General features: G+C 39.9%; 1 protein-coding gene across 1 annotated transcript in view; it reads right to left on the bottom strand.

The window, feature by feature from the left end:
• Positions 1 to 27,322, bottom strand: part of SLIT3 (slit guidance ligand 3) — a 567,201-nt gene that overhangs the window by 480,516 nt on the left and 59,363 nt on the right. Inside the window, exon 4 of the mRNA XM_039353305.1 lies at positions 5,773 to 5,844. Within this exon, the coding sequence (XP_039209239.1) occupies positions 5,773 to 5,844 (72 nt within the window). The remainder of the gene's footprint in view (positions 1 to 5,772; positions 5,845 to 27,322) is intronic.

The following is a 27,322-nucleotide window of genomic DNA, read 5'->3' as shown; positions in this document are numbered from 1 at the left end:
CCATGTATTTTGGACCTCCTATTTGTAGACTCTATCGGAACTAGCAATCTAGCCAATTTATTTCTTTTTCCATCCCCTATGTTACACAACACACACTATATATTCAAAAGTTTGGAAGAAAGCAAGCAATGGGAATTTAGGATTTCAGAACAAGAATGAAATCTAAAAATTGTTAAGTGACACCTTTCAGATGCCAAAAAATCTTGCTTCCATCTCCCACCTCCTTTTATTCTCATCTTTAAACTAGAGTCATGTGATGCCAGAGAAAATGATTGGTTTGAATAAGAATAGTTCCCTGGCACAGTTTATTTATTTTTTCACACAGATTGCACAAATGTTACCAGTGAAAAATGCAAATGCAAATGTAGCCACAGGATCCCAGACAGCACACAGCAATTCTCATTTTTTCTACAACAGTTTTGTAGGTGCTCTTGGGAATAATGGAGATACACACACACACACACACACACACAGAGAGAGAGAGAGAGAGAGAGAGAGAGAGAGAGAGAGAGAGAGACTGACTGGCTGACTTAAGGCTTCAAAAGATTCCAAGTATTACTCAGAGCTATATGTTCTTTCAGAATGATTTATTTATTTAATTGATCAGAATGTATGTATCCCACTGATTTTGTGATAGTTGTAGGAACTTTATAAATGCGTAATTGGAGTGGAGATGTGTTTCTATCATCTAAATCTATTAAAGTGTTTAATACACACACCCCGAATCAACACACTTTCAGAGAAAAGAAATGGTTCCCCAAGGAAATGAGAAGGTCCCAATCTGGTTCAGGCCCAGAATAGGGAAGGACTCATCAGAGGGGGAATTTAAGCTTCTTGAACTTTTAGTATTAAAACCTTTCCCATGAAAAGCTGAGCCACTAAAAAACATATTTGCTTCCTGAAATTGAGCAAAAAGTAGCTAGCTAGGGATTAATTTTAGTTTTATCTTTCAGAGCATTGCTCTGCACTGTTTTCATTTTTTTATTATTAGTATACCACAAATTTTTCAGTGCATTTGACAACTTCTATTCTAAACTGCTGAGGATCTTTCCATTTCAGAGGATAGTAAGTCAACAAATGAGCAAGTAAAATTAGCAAATTAACTCAAAAAATAAAATTCTAACTAAACAAAGTTGGAAAATATATTCAGGCAGGTGTTTACTCTCTGAAAAACTAAGGCTTGCTTTTGTATTTTTTGTAAAGTGTATCCTAATACAGGAATAATAACCAAATATTAGAAACTCTACCACCACCACCTTCCAATCTATCCTAAAAGCTTCCAGTGAAGAAAATGAAAAAACAAAAACAGTAGAAAAAAGCCGTGTTAAAAATCTGTTGAGAAAATTACAATCTTGTTCATTACTGTATAGAGGCACTTCCTAAGCAGCAAAATCTTTGCAGGAATCAGCATAAAATGATAACATACCTACTTTTAATCATGCCTTTATACTTACTGCCACTTCTCTTTCTCTTCGGCTTTATTAAAAAAAAAGTGGGCAAAACATCTGTACACATTAGCTTTGAATTGTTAACTTCACACTGGGGAGACTAGAAATCCAGGATGAAACCTCAATTATTCACTTTCTGACATCCCCTCATTTGTTTTCTGCTCAGATAATTTGTTAACGTTCCTTTCATACTTGAAGAAAATAAGCAGAGCCCTTAGCCTTACACTGGAAACAGAAAGATGCCACAAGGGCTTGCAATCAGAGTCACTTTTCCAGACATGATTTTGCTCAAATTATACCATTTAGAGACAGAGCACAGTGAAAGCAATAAAAATAGCTTCAGCTTGATAAATGGTACAAGAATCTCTCGGCAGTCTCTAGTTGTCACCTCTGACCTAGAGAACATCCTTTCAAACTTGAAGTGGCCTCCGGAGACCTGACGTTCCTTGTAATTATTTACCATCTTCTGACCGGACCTGCTGGGATCTGTACACAGTAAAGCTCAATTCCTGAATGAGCTAAAACCATAGCAACCTTCTATTTCCTTCGGACATGTTTTGTTTGCCCTCACAGGGCCTAATAACTTGAGCTCATGTAAAAGGTGAGTTACTAGCACCTGCTCTCATGTGAGATGAGCCTTTTAATTTAAGGGCACATTCTGACAAGGCACTTGCCTCTGAAGATTAGCTATCATCCTCTGACTAACTGCAAAAGACATCCCAAGTAATTGGAAGACACTTTCCAAGTTGTTTAAGGCAGAGAGGCCCAGGATTAGAAACAGTCCTACCCCACACATCCACTAAAGACATCCAAATCGCAGCATGTAGGCTCTGAGTAGTAAAGATTTTTGTATAACTACAAGCTAAAAACATTACTGAAGAGAAGAATGGGGCCAACTTCAGTGTCTCTGGGCTCGTAAAGAAAACTTCTAAATGTTCTACCACAATTCATAGTTCTTTGGGCGAAGCAAGAATGTCTTTATATTACGTGCGCCCCAAATTTGGGTCAGAACAAGACTTGCAGATAACAGCTTAAAGGGATTTAAAAAAAACATGAACATTTGTATAGCATTTTGTCTTTTTTAAATAAGCAAATGCAGGTAGTCCTCAACTTACAACAATTTGTCTAACGGCTGTTCGAAGTTACGACAGCACTGAAAAAAGTAACCTATGTCCTGTAACAGTGTCCTTGTGTTCTCATGATGAAATTTTGGGCACCTGGCAACTAACATATTTATGATGGTTGTAGTATCCAGGGGTCACATGATTGCCATGCAATCCAATGATTGGAATGTTCCCAAGGGACATCCAACAAGTAAAGTCAATGGGGGAAAGCCAGATTTGCTTGACAACTACAAGAATCACTTAATGACTACAGTAAAACAGTTCATAAAACCGGATACTACTCACTTAACAATTCCATCACTTAGCAACAGATGTTCCAATCCCAATTGCAGTCACAAATCAAGGACTATAACAGACCAGTAAAATGGTTACAGCCAAAGTTAAAAACTTTAATGTTCAATATAGGATCTTTCAATTCTTAGAAGAAAGTTCTTTATGGAAGTAGCCTGCTCATCTTTAGAACCTGAAAGCAGGAGACCCCATCCATCAATATGAAGAAAACAAAAAGTCATGAGACTATTGAGAGTTGCTGAAAGAGGAAATATGTCTAGGGAGAAAAATACCAAACTGACTGTTTTCGCATGGTACAAGTATTTTTTTAAAAAAAAATAATAATCAGTGAAGCACGTTTTCTCTGAGACCTTGATTTGTCAAGCCTGAAAGTGAAGGGCCTTAGAGCAAAGAGGTTAACTATAAAAATGGAGCATTGGTATAGCCCAGGGTAGGCAACCTTGGCTCTTTTATGACCCGTGGACTTCAACTTCCAGAATTCCTGAGCCAGCATAGCCAAGGTTGCCTACCCCTAGTATAGCCATAACCAAGCCAGGAGCAGGACGTTCACTACTATGTAAGTGTAAGAGGAAAACTCTGGAATTGTTGAGAGATATATCAACAATTCCAGAGTTTTTCTCTGGAATACATATTATTCATGTAATGTGCCTTTTCCTTACTAAGTTCCATAATGCTGGAAAGATTGATGGCTATATTCTGAGTGAAGTTCTGAAATTCTTCACTTGTGAAACACGAAATGCCAATTTTAGTTTGATTAGGTAGGTAAACATTGAATGCTAACTAGTCATTTCTTATTACTTCACCCTTTACTACTTAAATGCACTTATAACAGAAATATGAATCTAACAATGGGAATGTCTATTTTAAGACATCTAAATTCTCCAGAGACTGACTTCCAAAAAATTTGGCCTTGTTTCTTGAAACTCTATGATTTAAGTCAAATACTTGGGATGGGAACTGAATATAAACATTATTCAAATATGTCAGAAACTTTTTTTTTCTTTTAACATCACAGACAGGGAAGATACTGTTCTATAAATAATGTACAGCAAAGCTTCAACAAAACGACCTTGGAATAAAATGCAAACACACAATGCATAATTTCTGGCGGTCTCCTTCTAGCAATGTATGAATCAAACTAATTTAACAGGATTCTTTGCATTGCTTTTTAAAGTTGATTTTCCTGTATATTCCCACCCATAATGTCAAACAGATGTCATAAAAAGACATGTAAATAATTATAGGAGCTTCGGACCCTTTCTATAATTGAAAGACACTGCAACTATATTCCCCCATTTCTTTTAACAGGCCTTTTGTTTTAATTGGCCAGTTTAAGGATAAAACTGTTCTTCACAGCTTTACAAGTATTTAAATAGATTGTCAAGGGCTTGTTTTCATTCCATTTGCCCACAAAATACAGGAACTTAAACTACTATTGACAATATAAATTATGATTGGAAATCCAGGAAGGACTATCCAAATAAAATGGCACTTTGTAATTTTCAAACCTTCATTCTTATATCACAAATACAGATGGAAATTTTAACTATATACTGTTAGTGAAAAAGAATTTATTTATTGAAAGAACATCACTAATTCTTTCAGATAAAATATTCTAATAATCACATTTGTTGCAGTTATATTGGCTGAAAAAAATTAGGCGATATTATCAACTGTAAACAAAGATGGGAAATATGACGGTGCTAGCTTCATCCTATTAATGCATTAAGAGTCATTCATATACTGAGACTATCAGGTTGTCAATACTGTGTGTGTGTGAGAAAGTGTGCGCATGTGCACATGCACACAGTATTCAGGATACAGCCAGATTGTATATCAACACAAATTATGTAGATGAACCTTTTTTATGAATCAGAATAAAATACTGAAATGCAATAAATGGCTTTCAAAAACAAGTCTCATGGTTGCTGAGCTCATATCATTATGATTCACAAATATATTTCTTTTATATGATTTGATATTATAATGCAAATTATGATTAGATCTTTTATCTTATCTAGATGAGAATACAAAGGCATGACCTTGTTTACTTCAAGGATATACTGAACAAATACAGCAGGGGTCATGAGAAGTGATAATAATCACAGCTGTCCTGTTGCTATGCAAAATCATTATTGGAATAAAAATCAGTGTCTTTATAGACACCTATTTCCTAAACTCCTACATCCAAAACTAATTTGCTCCTTCAGACTTCTTCTTTCTTCGCAAATTGTAGATTTTCACAACAGAAGTGAGCTTACCCTCTCCCGGTACTCAATTTCTTTTTTTAAAAAACAACAACAATTCTTCTCCTTCCCTAGCATGTGAAAAATCAGATGGAATGTGGTAGCACCTTTTCAAACTAATTAATTTCATTAAAAGACATAAGATTTCATGGACTGTAGTTCACTTCATTAGATTTTTTGCCACTATGGACTAATATGGTTGTCCTCCTACAATGTGCCAGCATGTGAGGAAATTAAGAAACCTCATATCCAATTTTATTAATCACAGTTTGACATACAGTAATTATTTTTAAGAATGCTTTGTTTGAGGAAAACCAACATTTGTGAGACTTATGAACCTACCAAACATTTTGAGATTAACCCTCAATTTCACAGTTTGTTAATATAAGCTGGAAGTAAAAATTTGTGATCTATCTCATGTGTAGCCACAGTAGAGAAGAAAAGAGAAACAGAAACACACCCAAGGCAGCTTTGACTTCACAATTAATGTACAGAGTAGTAAAAAGACAAGTAAATGTTTCCCAGCAAAAGATTTTATATAATAAACCAAGACGCATTTCAAAATCCACTTCAAGAAGGCATCATACCAAAACCTCACAGCCAAAATTGCTGACTTAAGAATCAAAGCACATATAGGATGCCAAAAATAAAAACTATACTTACAGTCTGGTTAGCTTCAGTGTGTTCTGAAAAAGCAGTTCTGGAAGAACTTGCAGTTTATTTCTGTTCAGCCGTCTAAAGAAAGAAACTCAGTGTTAATAGAGGATGTGTGAACATTCCCAAAAAGCCGTGTGCATTAACACTATTGTTACAATGGATATTGTAGATAGTTTTTCAAATGGATTTTCTTTCTTTTAACACAGAATGCTTTTTTCAAAAAATTGTTAAATAGTTGAAATTTAAAAAAATCAAATACCAAACACTCATTGCAGTTAATTTGATACTTTTCCACTCTTCTCTCCCACCCTCATACACACACACATACATACGCACAGTTTTTAACATGCTTTATTTTTAATGAGTTGAACTATGTATGTATGTATGTATTTCTCATGTTATAAGTCCCATTTGGTAGGTCTTAGGCAGTGGCCTTTTCTGTGGTGGCATCTGCATTATGGAATCTTCTTCCCCAGAGGTGAAATTGACCTCATAACCTAGTTTAAGACCTGATTGTGTTGGCAAGCCTGGAGACTTTAAGGGATAGATGAACTTGTGAGGTAGCTCCATTATTATTAACATCCTATGTTATTTCCTTGTTATAGTTTTAATGTTTTTTTATAATTAGAAACAATAATGATTTTATTTATTTATTGTTTTTAGCTTTGTTATATGCTGTCCAGAATTAGTTTTGGTATGATGGACAGCCATATAAATTAGATAAATAAAAATAAATAATGATGGTTTACAATGTCACGTGCATCCATCAGGGAAAACTGAATTACATTGTAACATTCTCAGTATGTTTAAATGTGTGTTATGTATGTGTACACTTTGAGAGAAAGCAACTAAATTTCATTTTTAATGTGTGCCATTGTGCCCACAGTAAAAAAATGACAATAAAGGTTATCTATCTGTCTGTCTGTCTATCTATCGATAATTGTTCTAAGGATGAAATAAATCTGAAGTACTTCTGCTCATTGTTATTCTTGGATATTCAAATCTCATTGCAGTCTTATATGCATTGTCATATAAGTGGGGCTACATCTGAAAACCCCCAGAAACTTCAACTACAGTAGTACTGAAGATTGCTGACAAATTTTCAACTAAGAGAAAAGACTCAGATCAGCAATCTGTCAGCTGTGCTAGCTGATAACTGTTTTCAGAGCGCAAAGAGGTGTGAGGTTGAATGTAGCATCTGTCTGCAATTATTTAAAGCAGCCTTTTCCAGGGATCATGCAACTTCCCTTAGCAGCAGCTGTACAATCCCAAGAAAAATGTGGATAAGGAATCACTACATTCACAGCCCACATCTGCTGAAACACCTTTTTTGCTCGTTGATTATCCCCTTTTAAGTTCAAAATAGAATGGATTCTGACTGCAATTCTCATCTTCTAAAAAGGTCGTGTGGCTCCCCTTACGTATGTGCACCATTGGTTTCACAACATGATCTGTAGCAACATCCCCCCCCCCAAAAAAAGGATTTTTGTTCTTGCATGCATAGTATACTCAGCCGCAAAACTCTAACTGTCTTTCTGCTGTCAGTTTGAAAGATTCATTTTCCAGCAAGCATTTAACTGCTATTGGATAGTCTGATTTATTGACTGCTGATTTGGAGTTGGTAACTTGCTGCTACTGCTTTTGCATTGTTCTTCTTAGAAAGACATGAAAGCAAATATTCTTTTATTGTGCATCACTTTAAGCAACATCCTTCTCTGAAACTAAATAATGGGAATAAGACAAATCTAAAATGAATAAAAAAATTCTTGCTTTAGAAAAATAGAAAACCCTTTCAGTTTTGGATTCGGTTCCAAATGAATCACTTCACCACTTCGGCTAGCCAGCGCTGCCAGCCCATCAAGCCCTTGCCACCTCAGAAACAAAAAGTTGCAACTTTGCTAAAGGAGTAGAATTACCCAGTGGCTAAAAAGAGTTATTAGATCCAGGAGTGGCTTTTGGTGGTCTGTTCTTAGCTGGAAATGAGCCTCTTGAGCATCCCCAAGAGTGTCATGTCCTGCCAGAGCTCATGAACTTTGTGGTTTGTAAGTTTCCTCTACAAAAGGAAGAAATAGAAAAAAGTACCAGTCTCATCTTTTTAACCATAATTATCTGTTAGTAGCATGAGACAGTTGCTTCTGCTTTCTAATTCTATTTCATCATTTTGCGTGAGATGCTGGAGCAGAAAACTTTTGTCAGATTTAAAATATATGTTTCTTCAAGTTGTTCATCAAAATGTATTTAGATACATTAGCACGTAGCTCTCTTTTTTAATTTTTAGAGAAGATACAAGCTCACGTTTTGCATGCATGGGGGATTATTCTTTTCTGTCACAGAAATCAGGCAGAGAAGGCAGAGAAAATTACCAAACCGCCCTCTATTAAGGACAGCAAAAAATAAATAAATAGCAGTCTTCAAACATGGTGCCCAATTAATCACCTCTAGCATCCTTTGTTATAGCCTATGCTGATGGTGCTACAAGATATATTTAATTGCGTGATTATACCCTGCCTTGATAGAGCTTGTATAGGGATTTTCTCTCACCTTATCAAGCAAGAACAATTCTGTGAGGTAAATTGAGTTGAGAAAGAATGACTAGGCCCAAATCACCCAGTGAGTTTCCATGGCTAGAGGGGATTTGAACCTGGATCATCTCATAGTTAGTCCTGCCCTTGCCTGCTAAACCTCACTGGCTGCAGTTCCAGAAACTACAGAAAGACTGTAGATCTCTGCATCCATACTTTAATATACAAAGAGCCTTTTTTGCCCCTGCCCATTAAAACTTTTAAAGTTTAAGGTAAATATGTTCCATTCAGGATAGGAAAAAAATGAAATGGTAACAGGAGCAAGTGGGTGGGGGACAAAATGGTTTTTGAAGCAGATGAGGTCACCCATCTCTAACTAGGCTATCTTTCCTTTCCTGTATGGCAACACCTAAAACACATACACATACACATATACAAATACAATTGATTATCCCATACCAAGTACTGTAGATAAATGTTTCCAAATTTCAAATACCTTGCACTATTTATAGATAATTGTATCTATTCCTGAAATATACATGGATTTTTCTTAGTGTTGCATGATAATGCTCTGTTATTTTTATCCCACATCTTTGGAACTGTAGCAGAACTACACTATTGGGCAAGTCTGGAATTAGACAGACTTTACAGACAAGATAATATAGACCAGGGGTGTCAAACTGCCAGCCCACAGGCCAAATGCATCATGTTGAAACCGTGCCCGTTGCCGGTAATGGAAAAAAAGTTGTGACACGTTGTGACACGTCACGTGATATTGCGAGTTTGACACCCCTGATATAGACTGTATCAACAACCATAATAATCTCAATTCTGATATATGACAATGATCAACGTTCTGACTTCTTTGGTATGTTACTAAATTTTCAGAGTCTCCTTTTGATGTGCTATCTAATCATTATTTATTTTTTTAAAAAATAGTAATCTACTAATTTGTTGGTTTAATTTAAGATTAATGTATTATTTAAGATTAATTAATTAATTATTAATAATGAATATTAATTTATTATTTTAAGAAGTTTCATTTTTTGAAACCTTTTCATTAAATGTAAGATATAAAGCTAATCAGTACAAATTCCTAAAATTTCTTATGACTGATCTGAGTTTTATTAAAAATATGATGGTATTAGTTGATGATGAAACAGCAAAATTACACCTTTCTTACATCATCCCAATTTTCTCCCTGCCTCAAAGATTTCAAAATATACATTTTGCATTGGACAATTCATCTAAGATGACATATTGCAACTGCAGCCTTTCTATCATATGATCCAAGAAAGCAAGCTAAATTAACATCTCAGGACAAACTTTGGCATTGGAGTGTGATTAACAGCGGGTGGGCTAATGTATACATTAACTTGTTTAAAAGTAGCAAAACAATAACAGAATAACTTGTTCTTTAGCTTCCAATCCATCTGCTTTTCAACAGAGGTGTGGAATGTAGTATTTGAGAGAGCAATGCTTTCTTTAGAAATGAAATAAATTAACTATGGGGAACATCTAGGTGTAACTTTATTATTGTTTAGAACTTTAGAGGGTTTGATAAGTGACAAGAACTAGCCTTTATCTGCATGTTATTTATACATAACCTAATGGTTAATTATAAAATTCATTTAGTTAATTATGAAATTCATTATCTCAATATCTACAGGGCTTTTTTGAAAAACAAACTAATAACTGTCAAGATATATTAATATGTGAAACCAAACATAAAATTCCAAGTGGTTTATATTTTAACAAGCTATTTTATATAATCTCTACTAGTTTCCCAGAGAAACTGTTGGAGTCCAATTAATGTTTATACAGAAAACCAATATGCCAGCCCTGACAAAGTGAATTTGTTAAAATTGCAATTGTTTAAAATAGTACAAAGACTTTTAAAAGAATATTTATTGAGACAATTTGCAGCAATGAAAAATGAACATGGAGAGAGAACAGATGCTGGAAATAAACACATGTGGAACTGTGAAGCAGGATCACAGTATATAGGGAAAGGTATATCCCAAGATTGAAATAAAAATATTGGGAGTAATTATTCTATTCCTCTTCCTCAATGACCACAGGGAATCTGAATTAGGGATTCAGATGAAACTACACAGTGTAGATTTATTTTTTCTTTTTTTCCCCTTGGTGGCTATGGGGGCATGTCTTGATTTCTACAATTCTAGCAAAATGTAGGTGTGGCACTAGATTCTTTTTAATATGTAAATTTCAGAGCCAAACTGAGAGTTAATTCACATGTTTATGGAAATAACAAAAGGATAAAATGCACCATTTAAAAAATATTTTCTGTCTCAATGCAAATTTATTTCTACTTATATTTCTACTCTTATCGGGTCTGCAGATAGTTGCTCAACCATCCTATTTAGATGACTCATTCTTTTTTTTAAGGCATGAGCTGCAGGATCATCTGCCACTATTCCACTATGAGGAATATTTAAGTTGTTTGATGGATAAACTCACTGGATGATGGACTTCGACTGGACAAGTCCAGTCAACATGTCTAGACACAAGCTTGAAAGTTTAGCTGGAATGGGTTCGAGGCTCTAACTCCCAAAGAAATGGTCATCCAGCCAGCTGCTTAATAGCTCCATGGCCTTCCTTGCTGTAAAAGCTGCCTCTGTGATAACGCAGCTGGGTCCGTGTGTTGATATCATTTTCCTTGAGAGACAGGGAATGTTCTGCTGATCTTAAAGGAGGAAGTGGTATAACCACTCCCCTGTAAACAATTGCTGGACCCAACATTCCTGGGCAATTTTCATCCTGTATCCAACCTTCCCTTTTTAGGAAGTTTCTAGAGAAAGTTATCAAGGTGCAACTCCAAAAGGCCCTAGAGAAAATGGTCAACCAGGTTTCAGACTAGGGCGTAGAACTGAGATGATGACTCTGCACTAATTCTCCTTGATTTCTTAGCTTTCAAGTCTCTTATGTCTAAAGATGGATCAATTGGGGGGTTTTGTTTGGAGGGAAGGGAATTGAATCTGAGATCCCCTATTGACTGTATTTTTAAAAGGTCAGAAAACTTGGATTTTTCCACAGGTATTGAATTAGAATGGGTGGCGAGCTTTATGCAGAATTCTATATATTAATCTGAACGTTTTCTCATCTGGACATACATTGTTCTTTTTCTTTGTTTTATTGTTCTTCTGTTTATAATCTTTTAGATCTGTTTATGGAATTGGAAAGCCTGCTAAATTTGACAGATAAATGACAAATAAATAAACTGTCCATTATTCATATTGATCTTATGCCTAAATATTCATGGTTTCTCACATCCAAGCTACATTTCTTTCATAGACAACAGTATTGCTAGGACATCAAATCTTTTTTAATGCTACTTATCAAACTCAGCACCAAAGTTCATCAAACTAACACAAACCGAGGCCAATTAAATCAAAAACGAATTGAGTATTATCTACAACTTTCATTTTCCTGTTGCCATATATTTAAACCCACACTAGAATTACTATTATTATTTGAGAGTACATGTGCACCTAGCAGTTATCTGATAAGTCTAAATATTGGGGGGGGGCATAGAGGGATGGGGGGATGTCTCTGGCATTTTTCTTTGCATCTCAAAAAAGTTCCAGCTAGTACAAAGCGATATTTCCCTGTAGTAGGACTAGTAATTTCAAAAAAAAAAAAAAAGTGTGGGGGTGGGGAGTCATGGCAAAAAGAGAAAAAAATTGACACCCCACCTATTCTAGTCAGGCTTCCTGACTATGATAGTTTTTCTTGTGGTGGGTTTACATAATATTCTATACCCAAAATAAACATACTGGATTAGCAGTAATATGTAGACCAGGTTAAAATACCATCTATTTCGAATATTAATGTAGCTATACCAGGAGAAAAGTTCAAATATTTTTGATATCTTTATCTTGGAAATTAACTTCCAAATTTACCCTACTACTTTCATCATATCTGTATCTGAGCTACAGATATTTTGTTTTACTGTTTTAGTTTATTTGATTGCTGGTTGTGTTTTATGTAAACACTAAGGGAGAATGGCTTGTTTTACGCAGCTCAGTGCCAAAAATGTCATAAGTCGTCTAAAACTACAAAACAACTAATATTGATTATCTTTCATTTGAATATTATTAAGTAGCCAAATACCAAAAACATTTAATGGACCCTTGTATCATCCTAGGTTCAGTTTACCAAATTACTCATTTCTCCATTCTATACATCAGAAATTATATGAGCACATAAAGCCACAAAATGTATAAGTTGTTCAGTGGAAACATGATTCACTTCATGTGCAAAACTAGCTTATTACCAGTTATAAGTGCAAAATGAGAGTTTTGTACAAAACATGATTGCTTTCACCTTTTTGCTACTTTTTGCTATTAATCCCTCTTTCCAAGTCCCAGTCCTTGTTTATTTCTAAAGCATTATCCACTTTTAGTATAAAATCTGAAGCTTGTTCATTTTCGATCATTTCCTTTCATTTTAAAATAATGTTTAAACAGACTAAGATAAAATAGACTGAGACAAGTCACTTTTCACTTTCAACTGCATTACAAATGTTCATTTAGAACAATAATAAATTGACCAATCTATCAATTATACAGAATTACTTTTGCAAACTGCTTTGTTAACAATTCTACAAAAACTTCCATATCTTTTTTAATTCAATCATTGCACTCTTCAAGAATGATGAGAAAATTCAGAATAGTTTATATGAACTGTAATGTAACTTGGAAGTTGACTTGACAAGATAGAAAAAGTGTGGGTCAGACAACATCACCACTAGATGGATTCATAACTTGTTGATCAACAGTACTCAACATTAGTCTTTAATAGAACTGCAATCCCTGGAGGGAAGTATACAGTGGGGTATCCTAAGGCTCTGTTTTACTCCCAGTACTATTCAATATCCATCAATGATTTAGACAAGGGGATAGAAGGGGAACACATCATATTTGCAGACAATACCAAACTGGCAGTAATAGCCAAGACTCCAGAAGATAGACTCAAGATATAGAAGGTTCTCGACAAACTAGAACACTGGGCCCTATCTAACAAAATGCAACCCAATAGTGAAAAAAGTAAGGTATTATAATGAGGCAATAAAAACCAAATGCACAGGTACAGAATAAGTGGTACTTGGCTCAATAGTAGTAACTGTGAGAAGGATCTTGGAGTCATAGAGTAGAATAGAATATATATACTCACACAGATATAAATACAAAGGAAGACATGTTTCATAAATTGTGTATAGCCAACATTCTAACTACTGACCAATAAGTAAATCACAGAACTGAGACATAGTCCAGTTACAGTGTAAGCACTTGTAAATTCACAGGATAAGTCCTTTTGTAAATAGAAGTATATTTCCTTCTTTTTAAAAACTTTTGGCACTTTTTTTTTTAAATGTATATTGCTATACATTTCAAAGATCAGGTAAAACCTTTGACACTCTATGGCTCAATGGCTCTGTTAAATCTTTATGGTGCCAAGCATCTGTTCCATTGACAATAACATACAGAATAGAATAGAATAGAATAGAATAGAATAGAATAGAATAGAATAGAATAGAATAGAATAGAATAGAATAGAATAGAATCTGGAAGGAACCTTGGAGGTCTTCTAGTCCAGCCCCCTGCTCAAGCAGGAAAACTTATACTATCTCAGACAAGTGACTGTCTAGCTCAGGGGTGTCAAACTGCCAGCCCACAGGCCGGATGCATCATAGCAAAACTGCGCCCACCCCATTGCCAGCAATGGCAAAAAAGTTGTGATTCGTCACGACAAGTCACATGATATTGCGAGTTTGACACCCCTGGTCTAGCTGCTTCTTAAAAATTTCCAGTGATGGAGTGTCCACGATTTCTGGGGGTAAGCTATTCCACTGGTTAATTGTCCTCAATGTCAGGAAGTTTCTCCTTAATTCCAGGTTGCTTCTCTCTTTGATCAGTTTCCAGCCATTATTTCTTGTGCTCTGGTGCTTTGGTGAATAACGTGACCCCCTCTTCTTTGTGGCAGCCCCTCAAATACAGGAATACTGCTATCATGTCTCCCCTAATTCTTCTTTTCTTTAGACTAGCCAAACCCAAGTCCTGCAGCTGTTCTTCATATGTTTTAGTCTCCAGGCCTTTGATTATCTTAATTGCTGTTCTCTGATTTTTTTCCAAAGTCTCAACATCTTTTTTGTGATATGGTGACCAAAATTGGCTGCAGTATTCCAGATGTGGTCTTACTAGGGTTTTATGAAGCTGTACTAATACTTCACGTAATCTTGATTCTATGCTTCTGTTTATTCAACTCAGGATTGTATTAGCCTTTTTGGTGGCGGCTGCACACTGCTGGCTCATAGTCAAGAGATCGTCCACTAGGATTCCAAGGTCCTTCTCACAGTTACTGTTTTTAAGCCAGGTCTCACCTAATCTGTACTTGTACCTTTGATTTTTCCTAACTAAATATAAAAAGTGTGCTTTTCTTCACACTGAAACTCATTTTGTTGGATAGGGCCCATTGTTCAAGTTTGTCAAGATCTTTTCTGATCCTGAGTTTGTCTTCTGGGGTGTTGGATATTCCTGCCAGTTTAGTCATCTGCAAATTTGTCATTTATGAAGATATTGAAGAGTACTGGGCCTAAGACAGAACCTTGTGGTACCCTGCTACTTACTTCTATATGGATGTAGTGCCATTGAGGACTACTCATTGAGTATGGCTTGCCAGCCAGGTACAGATCCATCTGGTGGTGATGTTGTTTATTCCACCTTTTTCTAGCTTACCAAGGAGTAGGTTGTGGTCTACTTCATCAAATGCCTTACTGAACTCTAAGTATACTACATCCACAGTATTTTGCTAGTCTATTAGTTTAGTCATTTTGTCGAAGAATGAAATAAGATTAGTTTGGCATGATCTGTTTTTAACAAGCCCATGATAGCTACTGGTTATGACTTTGTTTGCTTCTAGTTGTTTGCAGATCTGTTTTTGGATTATCTTTTCTAGGATCTTCCCAGGTATGTTAAACTGATTGGTCTGTAGTTTCCTAGATCCATTTTTCCCCCCTTTCTTGAAGATGGGAACCACATCAACTCTTTTCCAGTCCTCAGGTACTTCCCCGATGCTCCAGGAGTTTTGAAAGCTGTGGTACAATGGTTCTGAGATAACATCTGCCAGCTCCTTCAGAACACAGGAATGTAATCTTTCAGGCCCTGGTGATTTATATTTGTCAAGGTTGGATAGGTGTTCTCTTACCATTTTCTTGCTTATTTTAATTTTTGTTTCTAATTTGTCTTTTGCAGTGGTTTTTTGGTATGTTGGGCTATAGTTTCTTTTTGTGTGAAGACTAATGCAAAGTATGAGTTAAGCAGCTCTGCTTTCTCCCTGTTGTCTGTTATTTCCTTGCCATCTTCTCTCTTTAGTGGACCTACAGTTTCCTTGATTTTTTTCTTGTTGTTCATATGTTCGAAGAAACTTTTTTTTTATTATCCATGATTTCTGTTGCAAGTCTTTGTTCATTCTGAGCCTTTGCTTTTCTGACTTCATCTTTGCATGTTCTGGCTTTGCATAACTATGTGCTCCTCTTTCCATTTTTTGTAGCTGTCCTTTTTGTCTTTGTCAGGGAGATCTTTATGCAGCCATGCTGGTTTCTTCTTGGATTTCTTGTTTTTCTTTTTCAGTTGTATTGTGCTGGTCTGGGCTTTTATCATTTAAATATGAGCCAGTAGTGTGCTGCAGTTACCAAAAAAGGCTAACACAGTCGTAGGTTGCATTAACAGAGGGATAGAATCAAGATTACATGAAGTGTTAGTACGACTTTATAAGGTCTTGGTAAGACCACACCTGGAATACTGCATCCAGTTTTAGTCACCACGATATAAAAGGAGGTTGAGATTCTAGAAAAAGTACAGAGAAGAGCAACAAAGATGATTAGGTGGCTGGAGGCTAAAACATTTGAAGAACAGTTACAGGAATGGGGTGTCTCTAATTTAATGAAAAGAAGGACTAGAGGTGACATGATAGCAGTGTTTCCAATATCTAAGAGGCTGTCACAAAGAAGAGGAGGTCAACATATTCTCCAAAGATCCTGAAGGCAGGACAAGAAACAATGGGTGGAAACTAATCAAGGAAAGAAGGACTACTGGAACTGCTACTTTATGGTTTGGGGGTATAAAAACATAAAAACAGAAAGCCTGTCAGTTTCTTTCCACCCTCTCAAAAAGAATCAAGGCAGGATTGTTTTGAGTTTCTTTTTTTATGGTCCTTCTTTTCCCAGGTCTGAAATGTGGCATAACCTTTCTTTTAATTGCTATTAATTCTTATATGTATTTGACAACTTTATCTCTTTTCTTCTGTATAGGCATCAATATTGTCTGAACAATTTAAATTATGGCCCCCACTTGTACATAAAACAGGTTTACAGACCACATGTAAATGGTGGCTTTTTATAAACCAGATAACAAGAAAATGATGGCATTTGAGACAAGAAAGGCCAGTGAAGGTGGTATCCAAATCCACTTCTTCTATATGCTCAACCTAACTTGATGCAAGGGTGTAATATCCAGAGCAACATGATCTAGACACACTGCAGATCCTGACAGTGCAGCTCATAGCTGCATTGAGATGAACAGGTATATCTGCATTCCATCCTAGCCTTACCTGCTTAGCTACAGTAATAGCTTTAAAGACTGGACAGTATTGGAGGAATGGATGACTGTGAAAGAATCCACTGTTCAGCATTAACAAAAAACAGCAGATAGTGAAAGCAGAACAGGCTCATTGTGAGTGATTGTAAGGACCCACCCCACTTTGCATCTTAAGAAGACAGAACTCTTGGAATAATTCTTCCAACAGGAATCCTTTATTAAGAGAAAATGGTTGCAGGCATGCTAGACAGGACTTGGGGTCCAAGCTCTCCCATTCAAGGTTTTAAGGGGTTCCCCAGTAGTCCCACCCAATCAACCCCCCTTCCAGTGATAGTTTCAAGTATCACAATTCCACCCCGTTTCTTCTTTCTTCCGTCTGGATGGAGACTTCAGATAACTACATGAAAGGCAAATACTCTTCTTTGTTAATGCTAATGTTCTCTGGTGCTAACGCTTTGAGGTTACAATAGGTTACAATAAACACACATTCAGCATTCAGCTCTTTGAAGTCTACTGAAGGAAGTGAGGGCCATAAAGCCCCTTTGTTCTCCCCCTTCTCTCCCTCTTATGGCAGAATCCAAAGAAGGCAGAATTGGGAGTTTCTATATTTGATAATTAAAGATGAAATATGATTGGATTCTGACATCCGGCCCCTCTTAACAATAAGAGAGATCCACCTGAAAGAAAACACAAGTAAAAAATTTAGTTAGGCTTGTTAGGATACTCTGTGTGAAACTTCTTCAATAGCTTCGGGGCTCTGACGTGACGTTTATGGACCCACTCATTTTGTGAGGCAGGGAGGTGTTTCCAGGCAACTAGGTACTGAGTTGTTCCATGATATCTCCTAGAGTCAAGGATCTCTTTTATTTCGAAGTGTTGTTCCCCCTCCACCATGATTGGAGGTGGTGGGGGGGGGATTTTTGGCCGTAGAGGTGACTGATGCTCTCTTTTCAGCAAGCTGCAATGAAAAATTGGGTGTATTTGCCTGAGGTTTTTGGGTAATTCTAATTCTACTGTTACTGGATTTATGATCCTTTTAATTGGAAAAGGTCCTATATATTTTGGTCCAAGTTTTTTACAGGGCTGTAGGGACTTTAGGTATTTTGTAGATAAGTACACCATTTCTCCTATAATGAATGGTGTAGGCTCAACCCTTTTTTTATCGGCTTGTGCTTTGTATGCCCGCCTAGCTTCATCTAGTGATTTTCTGACTATTGGCCAGGTGTTTTGTAGGTTTTCCATCCATTCTTTCAGTGAAGGGATCGTTGGTTCTTTTGGGGTTAACTCTGGCATAGGGTTGAAACTTTGGCCGTTGGCTATTTGAAAAGGAGTGTAGCCTGTGCTGGAGTGGACTGCATTATTGTAGGCAACTTCTGCAAAAGGAAGTAAGTCCGTCCAATCACTCTGTTGGAAATTTAAAAAACATCTCAAATATTGCTCAAGTACCGACTGGCACCGTTCCGCTTGACCATCTCCTTGAGGGTGGTGGCTAGATGTCAATCCCTGAGTGGTCCCTAAAAGGGATAAAAATTCCTTCCAAAATGCAGACGTAAATTGCACTCCCCTATCAGAGATGATGCGTTGGGGTGCCCCGTGCAATCTGTAAATGTGCTGGATGAAAAGTTTTGCTAAGGCCTTTGCAGTGGGAATTTTTTGGCAAGGGATAAAGTGCACCTGTTTGGAAAATAGGTCCGTGACTGTCCAGATAACAGTATTCCCATTGCTTTCAGGCAATTCCACTATAAAGTCCATGGCTATTTCCCTCCAGGGGGCTGAGGGACTTGCCACTGGTTGTAACAGCCCTGGCGATTTCCCTTGCAACCTCTTTGCTGATGCACAGGTTGGGCAGCTGGCAACATAACTTTCTATGTCCTTTTTTATTGATGGCCACCAAAATTGCCGTTTAATTAAGTGTAAAGTTTTTACAAATCCAAAATGCCCTGCTGATTTTGTGTCATGGCAAAGTTGCATGAAAGTTAGTCTTTGAGTTGTTGGTATATATAACTTTTCCCCTACCCAAGGCAATCCGTCTCTCATTGTGCACACATGTTTGTTTTTCTGGAACCAATCATCTGTTTCCAAACTTTTTCTGAATTCAATCCCAGTTTGGCTGTCCAGTTGTGGTTTTATTTTGGCTTGGGTTCTTGTGGTTACTGGCGCTGCCAGTTGTGACTCTGCCATTATTGGTCTAGAGTCTGTGGTTCGTGCGCTGTTATATTGGGGCATGCGAGATAGTGCATCTGCCAGGAAGTTCTTTCTTCCTGGTAAATGTTTGAGCTTAAATTGGAATTGGTGAAAATGCTGGGACCAGCGGGCTTGTTTGGGGTTGAGTTTCCTGGAAGTTTTCAGGGCTTCTAAATTTTTGTGATCAGTCCATACCTGGAAGGGGATTTTGTTGCCTTCCAGGAACTGTCGCCACGTGAGTAATGCCCAACGTATCCCATAAGCCTCCTTCTCCCATACGGGCCAGCGCTGTTCTGTTTCCGTGAGTTTCTTAGATGTATATGCACAGGGTTGCAATACTGCATCATCATTTTCTTGTAATAGCACAGCCCCCACTGCCACATCACTTGCATCTGCCTGTATTATGAAGGGTTTGTCCATGTCTGGGTGCCTTAGTACTGGTTCGGCAGAAAAAAGTCTCTTTAGTCTCTCAAACGCTGCTTGGCACTCCATTGTCCATGTTAGTGGCTGGCTAGGTTTTACTGAGGATGTTCCCTTCGTTTTTAGTAAGTTAGTGAGGGGCAAGGCTATCTGTGCAAATGAGGGGATGAATTGGCGGTAAAAATTTGCAAAGCCCAGGAAACTTTGTAGTTGCTTTCTTGTGCGGGGTGGTGCCCATTCTAATACTGCTCTGACCTTCTCTGGGTCCATTTCAATGCCCTGTGGGGATATGCGATAGCCTAGGTAGTCTATCCTTTCCTGGTGGAATTCGCATTTTGAGAGTTTGGCATATAGGTGAGCGGCTCGCAGCTTCTTTAAAACCGCTCTGACAAGTTTGACGTGTTCTTCTTTTGTTTCGGTAAAGATAAGAATGTCGTCCAAGTAAACAAGGACCCCCTTAAACAGGTGCTCCCTTAGAACGTCATTGATTAGTTGCATAAAGACTGCAGGGCCCCCTTGTAATCCAAATGGCAAGACTTTGAATTGATAGCACCCCATGGGGCAGTTAAATGCAGTCTTCCATTCGTCCCCTTCCTTGATTCTCACGCGATAGTAAGCTTCCCTTAAGTCTAGTTTAGAAAAAATTTTCCCTTTCGATAGGTGTGACAGCATGTCTTTCATGAGGGGCAGCGGGTATAGGTTGCTTTCACTGATTGTATTCAGGGCCCTATAATCCACGCATAAACGTAAAGAGCCGTCCTTCTTCTCTCTAAAAAGGACCGGGGCAGCCACTTTAGGCTTGGCTGGCTCAATGAAACCTCTCTCCAGGTTTTTTTTTATAAATCTTTCCATTTCCTCCTTCTCCTTTGGGCTCATGGAGTATAATCTGGGCTTCGGGAGTTTTGCCCCAGGCTTGAATTCAATGGTACAGTCTGTGGGTCGGTGGGGGGGAAGCTCATTCGCCCTCTCCTCACTGAAGACTTCAGCAAGGTCCCTATATTCCTCTGGTATTTCTGTTAATCTTTTTTCCTCTCCTATGGATGCTTTTTCTATTCTTGATTCTGGTAGCCTCCCTTGGGGTTTTAAGTCCATAGGGTCCCCCTTCGGGAATTTGATTTCTGTCGTCCTCCAATTTACCCAGGGGTTCCATTTTTTCAACCATTCCATCCCTAGAATCATTGGGCATTCCATACCTGGGGTCACCACAAACGTTAAGTCCTCTTCATGGTTGCCCAGGGAGAGATGTATTGGCAAAGTGGCTAGGGTAGCTGGCACCCCCCCTGCTATGGATCCATCTAGCTGGCCAAATGAGATTGGTTGTTCCAGTCTCCTGGATGGGATGCCCAGATTCCCCACTAGTGTTGGGCTAATGAGGCAGCGGGTACAGCCAGAGTCTATTAAGGCTTTCACCTTCACAGCTTCGGGCATGGGGGGGATTAATATAGTCACTGTTTTGAAGATGGGTGTGATGCATCCACTTACCAGGGGTTCGCCCTCCGAGCTGTCATCTGAGGCATCCACCGGCCCTGTGGTGTAGGCTGGAGTCCTTTCCCCTTGGTGAGCAGAGGTGGGGGTTTCTGCAATTTCCATCATTCTCATGGCCGTTTCTTTTGGCTTAGCTGAATACTTTCCGGGTTTGTTGATTGGGGATCTGTCTGGGTTGTGCTGGGGGGCCTTTGAGCGGCATTCTACAGCTCGATGCCCTTCTCTTCCGCACTTGAAACATCTCATTTGCTTCTTGGCTGTATCCGATGATTTCACCGGTTGGTGTGTCAGCTCAGGCGGGGGGCGGCTCCATTGTTTTCCTCGGCGTTGCCTCTTCAATATGTCGATCTCTGCTTCCTCTGCCAAGACGTACCATTCCTCAAGTCGATGTGGGTCCCCTCGGGGCAGGCAAGCATCATATAGATCATAGTTTAGTCCGTCTTTGAAATGGCCAAGGAGGATGTCTTCTGGCCAATTCAGTTTGCTGGCAATGGCCCGAAATTCTTGTGTATACTCAGCCACTGGGCGTTTGCCTTGCCTCATCGTTGTTATTCTTTCACGGGCTTTGCGATCAGCCAGGGGGTCTTCAAATCGTCTTCTCAAAGAGGACATGAAACGGTTGAAGTTACTGATTTCTGGGGCATTGGAGTCATGCAAGTTCACTACCCAATCCGTAGCTGGTCCATCCAGGGCAGATTGCACGATCCGGATGCGGGCTTTGTCGCTGGGAATATCCTGCCCATATTCCTCCATGTAGCTGAGGACTTGGGTTAGAAAAAACCCCAAGCGTGTTGGCTCCCCTTTGAATTTCACTTCCAACGGTGGACGTCTTGGAATGGATCGGTGCCTCTGTTGTGGGTGGTAGTGCCTTCCGTCCAGATTGCCATCTGTGTTCCGGTAGGGGGTGGGAGCTCCTGGATCAGTAGATGTCCCTGGGGTTGCAGGTTCCACGTTCCCCTCGGTGTCTCTCCCTTTGCGTCTCCAGGAACTGGGGCAGCCGTAGGGTTCAGTATTCTCCTCTCCTAGGGAGCTGAGAGTTCTCTTCATCAGGTCAATAGCTTTCTCTAGGATCCAGTCTGAGTACGGTGCCCAGCTTCCTCCCTATTCACTTGCGTGCAGGGATTTCTCCATCTCCTGCTTCCATTCTGGTTGCTTGGTCCCCCGTCTCAGGGTCACCTTTCTTGATTCCTTTCCCCACTCACTTTTCTTTCCAACACCCATTGACCAGTGAGGCTTGTGGTCCCTTGTCTCCACCACTTCTTCTCCTGAGGAACTGACCTCTCGGATACCCACATCTGGCAAGGTTCCAACTTGGTCAGCGTCTCTCTTTCCAGGGATTTTTCCCTCTCTTGCTCCATTGTCCTGAACATGGTAAATTTTTGCACAAATCCCCCGCACGAACAAGAGTCTCTTTCCTTCCAGGTGGATTAATTTTGCAAGTCCTGTCTAATGTAAGGACCCACCCCCTTTGCATCTTGAAGAGACGAACTCTTGGAATAATTTCTTCCACAGGCCTCCTTTGTTAAATACATGTTGGCAAGGCATGCTAGAACAGGAACTTTGGGTCCAGCTCGCCCATTCGAGGTGTTTAAGGGGTCCCCAGTAGTCCCACCCAATCACCCCCCTTCCAGTGAATATTTTTCAAGTATCACAATTCCACCCCGTTTCTTCTGTCTTCCGTCTGGATGGAGACTTCAGATAACTACATGAAAGGCAAATACTCTTCTTTGTTAATGCTAATGTTCTCTGGATGCTAACGCTTTGAGGTTACAATAGGTTACAATAAACACACATTCAGCATTCAGCTCTTTGAAGTCTACTGAAGGAATTGAGGGCCATAAAGCCCCTTTGTTCTCCCCCTTCTCTCCCTCTTATGGCAGAATCCAAAGAAGGCAGAATTGGGAGTTTCTATATTTGATAATTAAAGATGAAATATGATTGGATTCTGACATCCGGCCCCTCTTAACAATAAGAGAGGTCCACCTGAAAGAAAACACAAGTAAAAAATTTAGTTAGGCTTGTTAGGATACTCTGTGTGAAACTTCTTCAATAGCTTCGGGGCTCTGACGTGACGTTTATGGACCCACTCATTTTGTGAGGCAGGGAGGTGTTTCCAGGCAACTAGGTACTGAGTTGTTCCACGATATCTCCTAGAGTCAAGGATCTCTTTTATTTCGAAGTGTTGTTCCCCCTCCACCATGATTGGAGGTGGTGGGGGGGGGATTTTTGGCCGTAGAGGTGACTGATGCTCTCTTTTCAGGAAGCTGCAATGAAAAATTGGGTGTATTTGTCTGAGGATTTTTGGTAATTCTAATTCTACTGTTACTGGATTTATGATTCTTTTAATTGGAAAAGGCCCTATATATTTTGGTCCAAGTTTTTTACAGGGCTGTAGGGACTTTAGGTATTTTGTACATAAGTACACCATTTCTCCTATAATGAATGGTGTAGGCTCAACCCTTTTTTGATCGGCTTGTGCTTTGTATGCCCGCCTAGCTTCATCTAGCGATTTTCTGACTATTGGCCAGGTGTTTTGTAGGTTTTCCATCCATTCTTTCAGTGAAGGGATTGTTGGTTCTTTTGGGGTTAACTCTGGCATAGGGTTGAAACTTTGGCCGTTGGCTATTTGAAAAGGAGTGTAGCCTGTGCTGGAGTGGACTGCATTATTGTAGGCAACTTCTGCAAAAGGAAGTAAGTCCGTCCAATCACTCTGTTGGAAATTTAAAAAACATCTCAAATATTGCTCAAGTACCGACTGGCACCGTTCCGCTTGACCATCTCCTTGAGGGTGGTGGCTAGATGTCAATCCCTGAGTGGTCCCTAAAAGGGATAAAAATTCCTTCCAAAATGCAGACGTAAATTGCACTCCCCTATCAGAGATGATGCGTTGGGGTGCCCCGTGCAATCTGTAAATGTGCTGGATGAAAAGTTTTGCTAAGGCCTTTGCAGTGGGAATTTTTTGGCAAGGGATAAAGTGCACCTGTTTGGAAAATAGGTCCGTGACTGTCCAGATAACAGTATTCCCATTGCTTTCAGGCAATTCCACTATAAAGTCCATGGCTATTTCCCTCCAGGGGGCTGAGGGACTTGCCACTGGTTGTAACAGCCCTGGCGATTTCCCTTGCAACCTCTTTGCTGATGCACAGGTTGGGCAGCTGGCAACATAACTTTCTATGTCCTTTTTTATTGATGGCCACCAAAATTGCCGTTTAATTAAGTGTAAAGTTTTTACAAATCCAAAATGCCCTGCTGATTTTGTGTCATGGCAAAGTTGCATGAAAGTTAGTCTTTGAGTTGTTGGTATATATAACTTTTCCCCTACCCAAGGCAATCCGTCTCTCATTGTGCACACATGTTTGTTTTTCTGGAACCAATCATCTGTTTCCAAACTTTTTCTGAATTCAATCCCAGTTTGGCTGTCCAGTTGTGGTTTTATTTTGGCTTGGGTTCTTGTGGTTACTGGCGCTGCCAGTTGTGATTCTGCCATTATTGGTCTAGAGTCTGTGGTTCGTGCGCTGTTATATTGGGGCATGCGAGATAGTGCATCTGCCAGGAAGTTCTTTCTTCCTGGTAAATGTTTGAGCTTAAATTGGAATTGGTGAAAATGCTGGGACCAGCGGGCTTGTTTGGGATTGAGTTTCCTGGAAGTTTTCAGGGCTTCTAAATTTTTGTGATCAGTCCATACCTGGAAGGGGATTTTGTTGCCTTCCAGGAACTGTCGCCACGTGAGTAATGCCCAACGTATCCCATAAGCCTCCTTCTCCCATACGGGCCAGCGCTGTTCTGTTTCCGTGAGTTTCTTAGATGTATATGCACAGGGTTGCAATACTGCATCATCATTTTCTTGTAATAGCACAGCCCCCACTGCCACATCACTTGCATCTGCCTGTATTATGAAGGGTTTGTCCATGTCTGGGTGCCTTAGTACTGGTTCGGCAGAAAAAAGTCTCTTTAGTCTCTCAAACGCTGCTTGGCACTCCATTGTCCATGTTAGTGGCTGGCTAGGTTTTACTGAGGATGCTCCCTTCATTTTTAGTAAGTTAGTGAGGGGCAAGGCTATCTGGGCAAATGAGGGGATGAATTGGCGGTAAAAGTTTGCAAAGCCCAGGAAACTTTGTAGTTGCTTTCTTGTGCGGGGTGGTGCCCAATTTATACTGCTCTGACCTTCTCTGGGTCCATTTCAATGCCCTGTGGGGATATGCGATAGCCTAGGTAGTCTATCCTTTCCTGGTGGAATTCGCATTTTGAGAGTTTGGCATATAGGTGAGCGGCTCGCAGCTTCTTTAAAACCGCTCTGACAAGTTTGACGTGTTCTTCTTTTGTTTCAGTAAAGATAAGAATGTCGTCCAAGTAAACAAGGACCCCCTTAAACAGGTGCTCCCTTAGAACGTCATTGATTAATTGCATAAAGACTGCAGGGCCCCCTTGTAATCCAAATGGCAAGACTTTGAATTGATAGCACCCATGGGGCAGTTAAATGCAGTCTTCCATTCGTCCCCTTCCTTGATTCTCACGCGATAGTAAGCTTCCCTTAAGTCTAGTTTAGAAAAAATTTTCCCTTTCGATAGGTGTGACAGCATGTCTTTCATGAGGGGCAGCGGGTATAGGTTGCTTTCACTGATTGTATTCAGGGCCCTATAATCCACGCATAAACGTAAAGAGCCATCCTTCTTCTCTCTAAAAAGGACCGGGGCAGCCACTTTAGGCTTGGCTGGCTCAATGAAACCTCTCTCCAGGTTTTTTTTTATAAATCTTTCCATTTCCTCCTTCTCCTTTGGGCTCATGGAGTATAATCTGGGCTTCGGGAGTTTTGCCCCAGGCTTGAATTCAATGGTACAGTCTGTGGGTCGGTGGGGGGGAAGCTCATTCGCCCTCTCCTCACTGAAGACTTCAGCAAGGTCCCTATATTCCTCTGGTATTTCTGTTAATCTTTTTTCCTCTCCTATGGATGCTTTTTCTATTCTTGATTCTGGTAGCCTCCCTTGGGGTTTTAAGTCCATAGGGTCCCCCTTCGGGAATTTGATTTCTGTCGTCCTCCAATTTACCCAGGGGTTCCATTTTTTCAACCATTCCATCCCTAGAATCATTGGGCATTCCATACCTGGGGTCACCACAAACGTTAAGTCCTCTTCATGGTTGCCCAGGGAGAGATGTATTGGCAAAGTGGCTAGGGTAGCTGGCACCCCCCCTGCTATGGATCCATCTAGCTGGCCAAATGAGATTGGTTGTTCCAGTCTCCTGGATGGGATGCCCAGATTCCCCACTAGTGTTGGGCTAATGAGGCAGCGGGTACAGCCAGAGTCTATTAAGGCTTTCACCTTCACAGCTTCGGGCATGGGGGGGATTAATATAGTCACTGTTTTGAAGATGGGTGTGATGCATCCACTTACCAGGGGTTCGCCCTCCGAGCTGTCATCTGAGGCATCCACCGGCCCTGTGGTGTAGGCTGGAGTCCTTTCCCCTTGGTGAGCAGAGGTGGGGGTTTCTGCAATTTCCATCATTCTCATGGCCGTTTCTTTTGGCTTAGCTGAATACTTTCCGGGTTTGTTGATTTGGGATCTGTCTGGGTTGTGCTGGGGGGCCTTTGAGCGGCATTCTACAGCTCGATGCCCTTCTCTTCCGCACTTGAAACATCTCATTTGCTTCTTGGCTGTATCCGATGATTTCACCGGTTGGTGTGTCAGCTCAGGCGGGGGGCGGCTCCATTGTTTTCCTCGGCGTGCCTCTTCAATATGTCGATCTCTGCTTCCTCTGCCAAGACGTACCATTCCTCAAGTCGATGTGGGTCCCCTCGGGGCAGGCAAGCATCATATAGATCATAGTTTAGTCCGTCTTTGAAATGGCCAAGGAGGATGTCTTCTGGCCAATTCAGTTTGCTGGCAATGGCCCGAATTCTTGTGTATACTCAGCCACTGGGCGTTTGCCCTGCCTCATCGTTGTTATTCTTTCACGGGCTTTGCGATCAGCCAGGGGGTCTTCAAATCGTCTTCTCAAAGAGGACATGAAACGGTTGAAGTTACTGAGTTCTGGGGCATTGGAGTCATGCAAGTTCACTACCCAATCCGCAGCTGGTCCATCCAGGGCAGATTGCACGATCCGGATGCGGGCTTTGTCGCTGGGAATATCCTGCCCATATTCCTCCATGTAGCTGAGGACTTGGGTTAGAAAAAACCCCAAGCGTGTTGGCTCCCCTTTGAATTTCACTTCCAACGGTGGACGTCTTGGAATGGATCGGTGCCTCTGTTGTGGGTGGTAGTGCCTTCCGTCCAGATTGCCATCTGTGGTCCGGTAGGGGGTGGGAGCTCCTGGATCAGTAGATGTCCCTGG

Source organism: Crotalus tigris, unplaced genomic scaffold (assembly GCF_016545835.1).
Source record: "Crotalus tigris isolate CLP2741 ecotype Arizona unplaced genomic scaffold, ASM1654583v1 scf7180000017568.12009008, whole genome shotgun sequence".
NCBI classification, from domain to species: domain Eukaryota; kingdom Metazoa; phylum Chordata; class Lepidosauria; order Squamata; family Viperidae; genus Crotalus; species Crotalus tigris.
The sequence above is the reverse complement of the archived record's forward strand: the minus strand, read 5'-3'. Positions and strand labels throughout refer to the sequence as shown.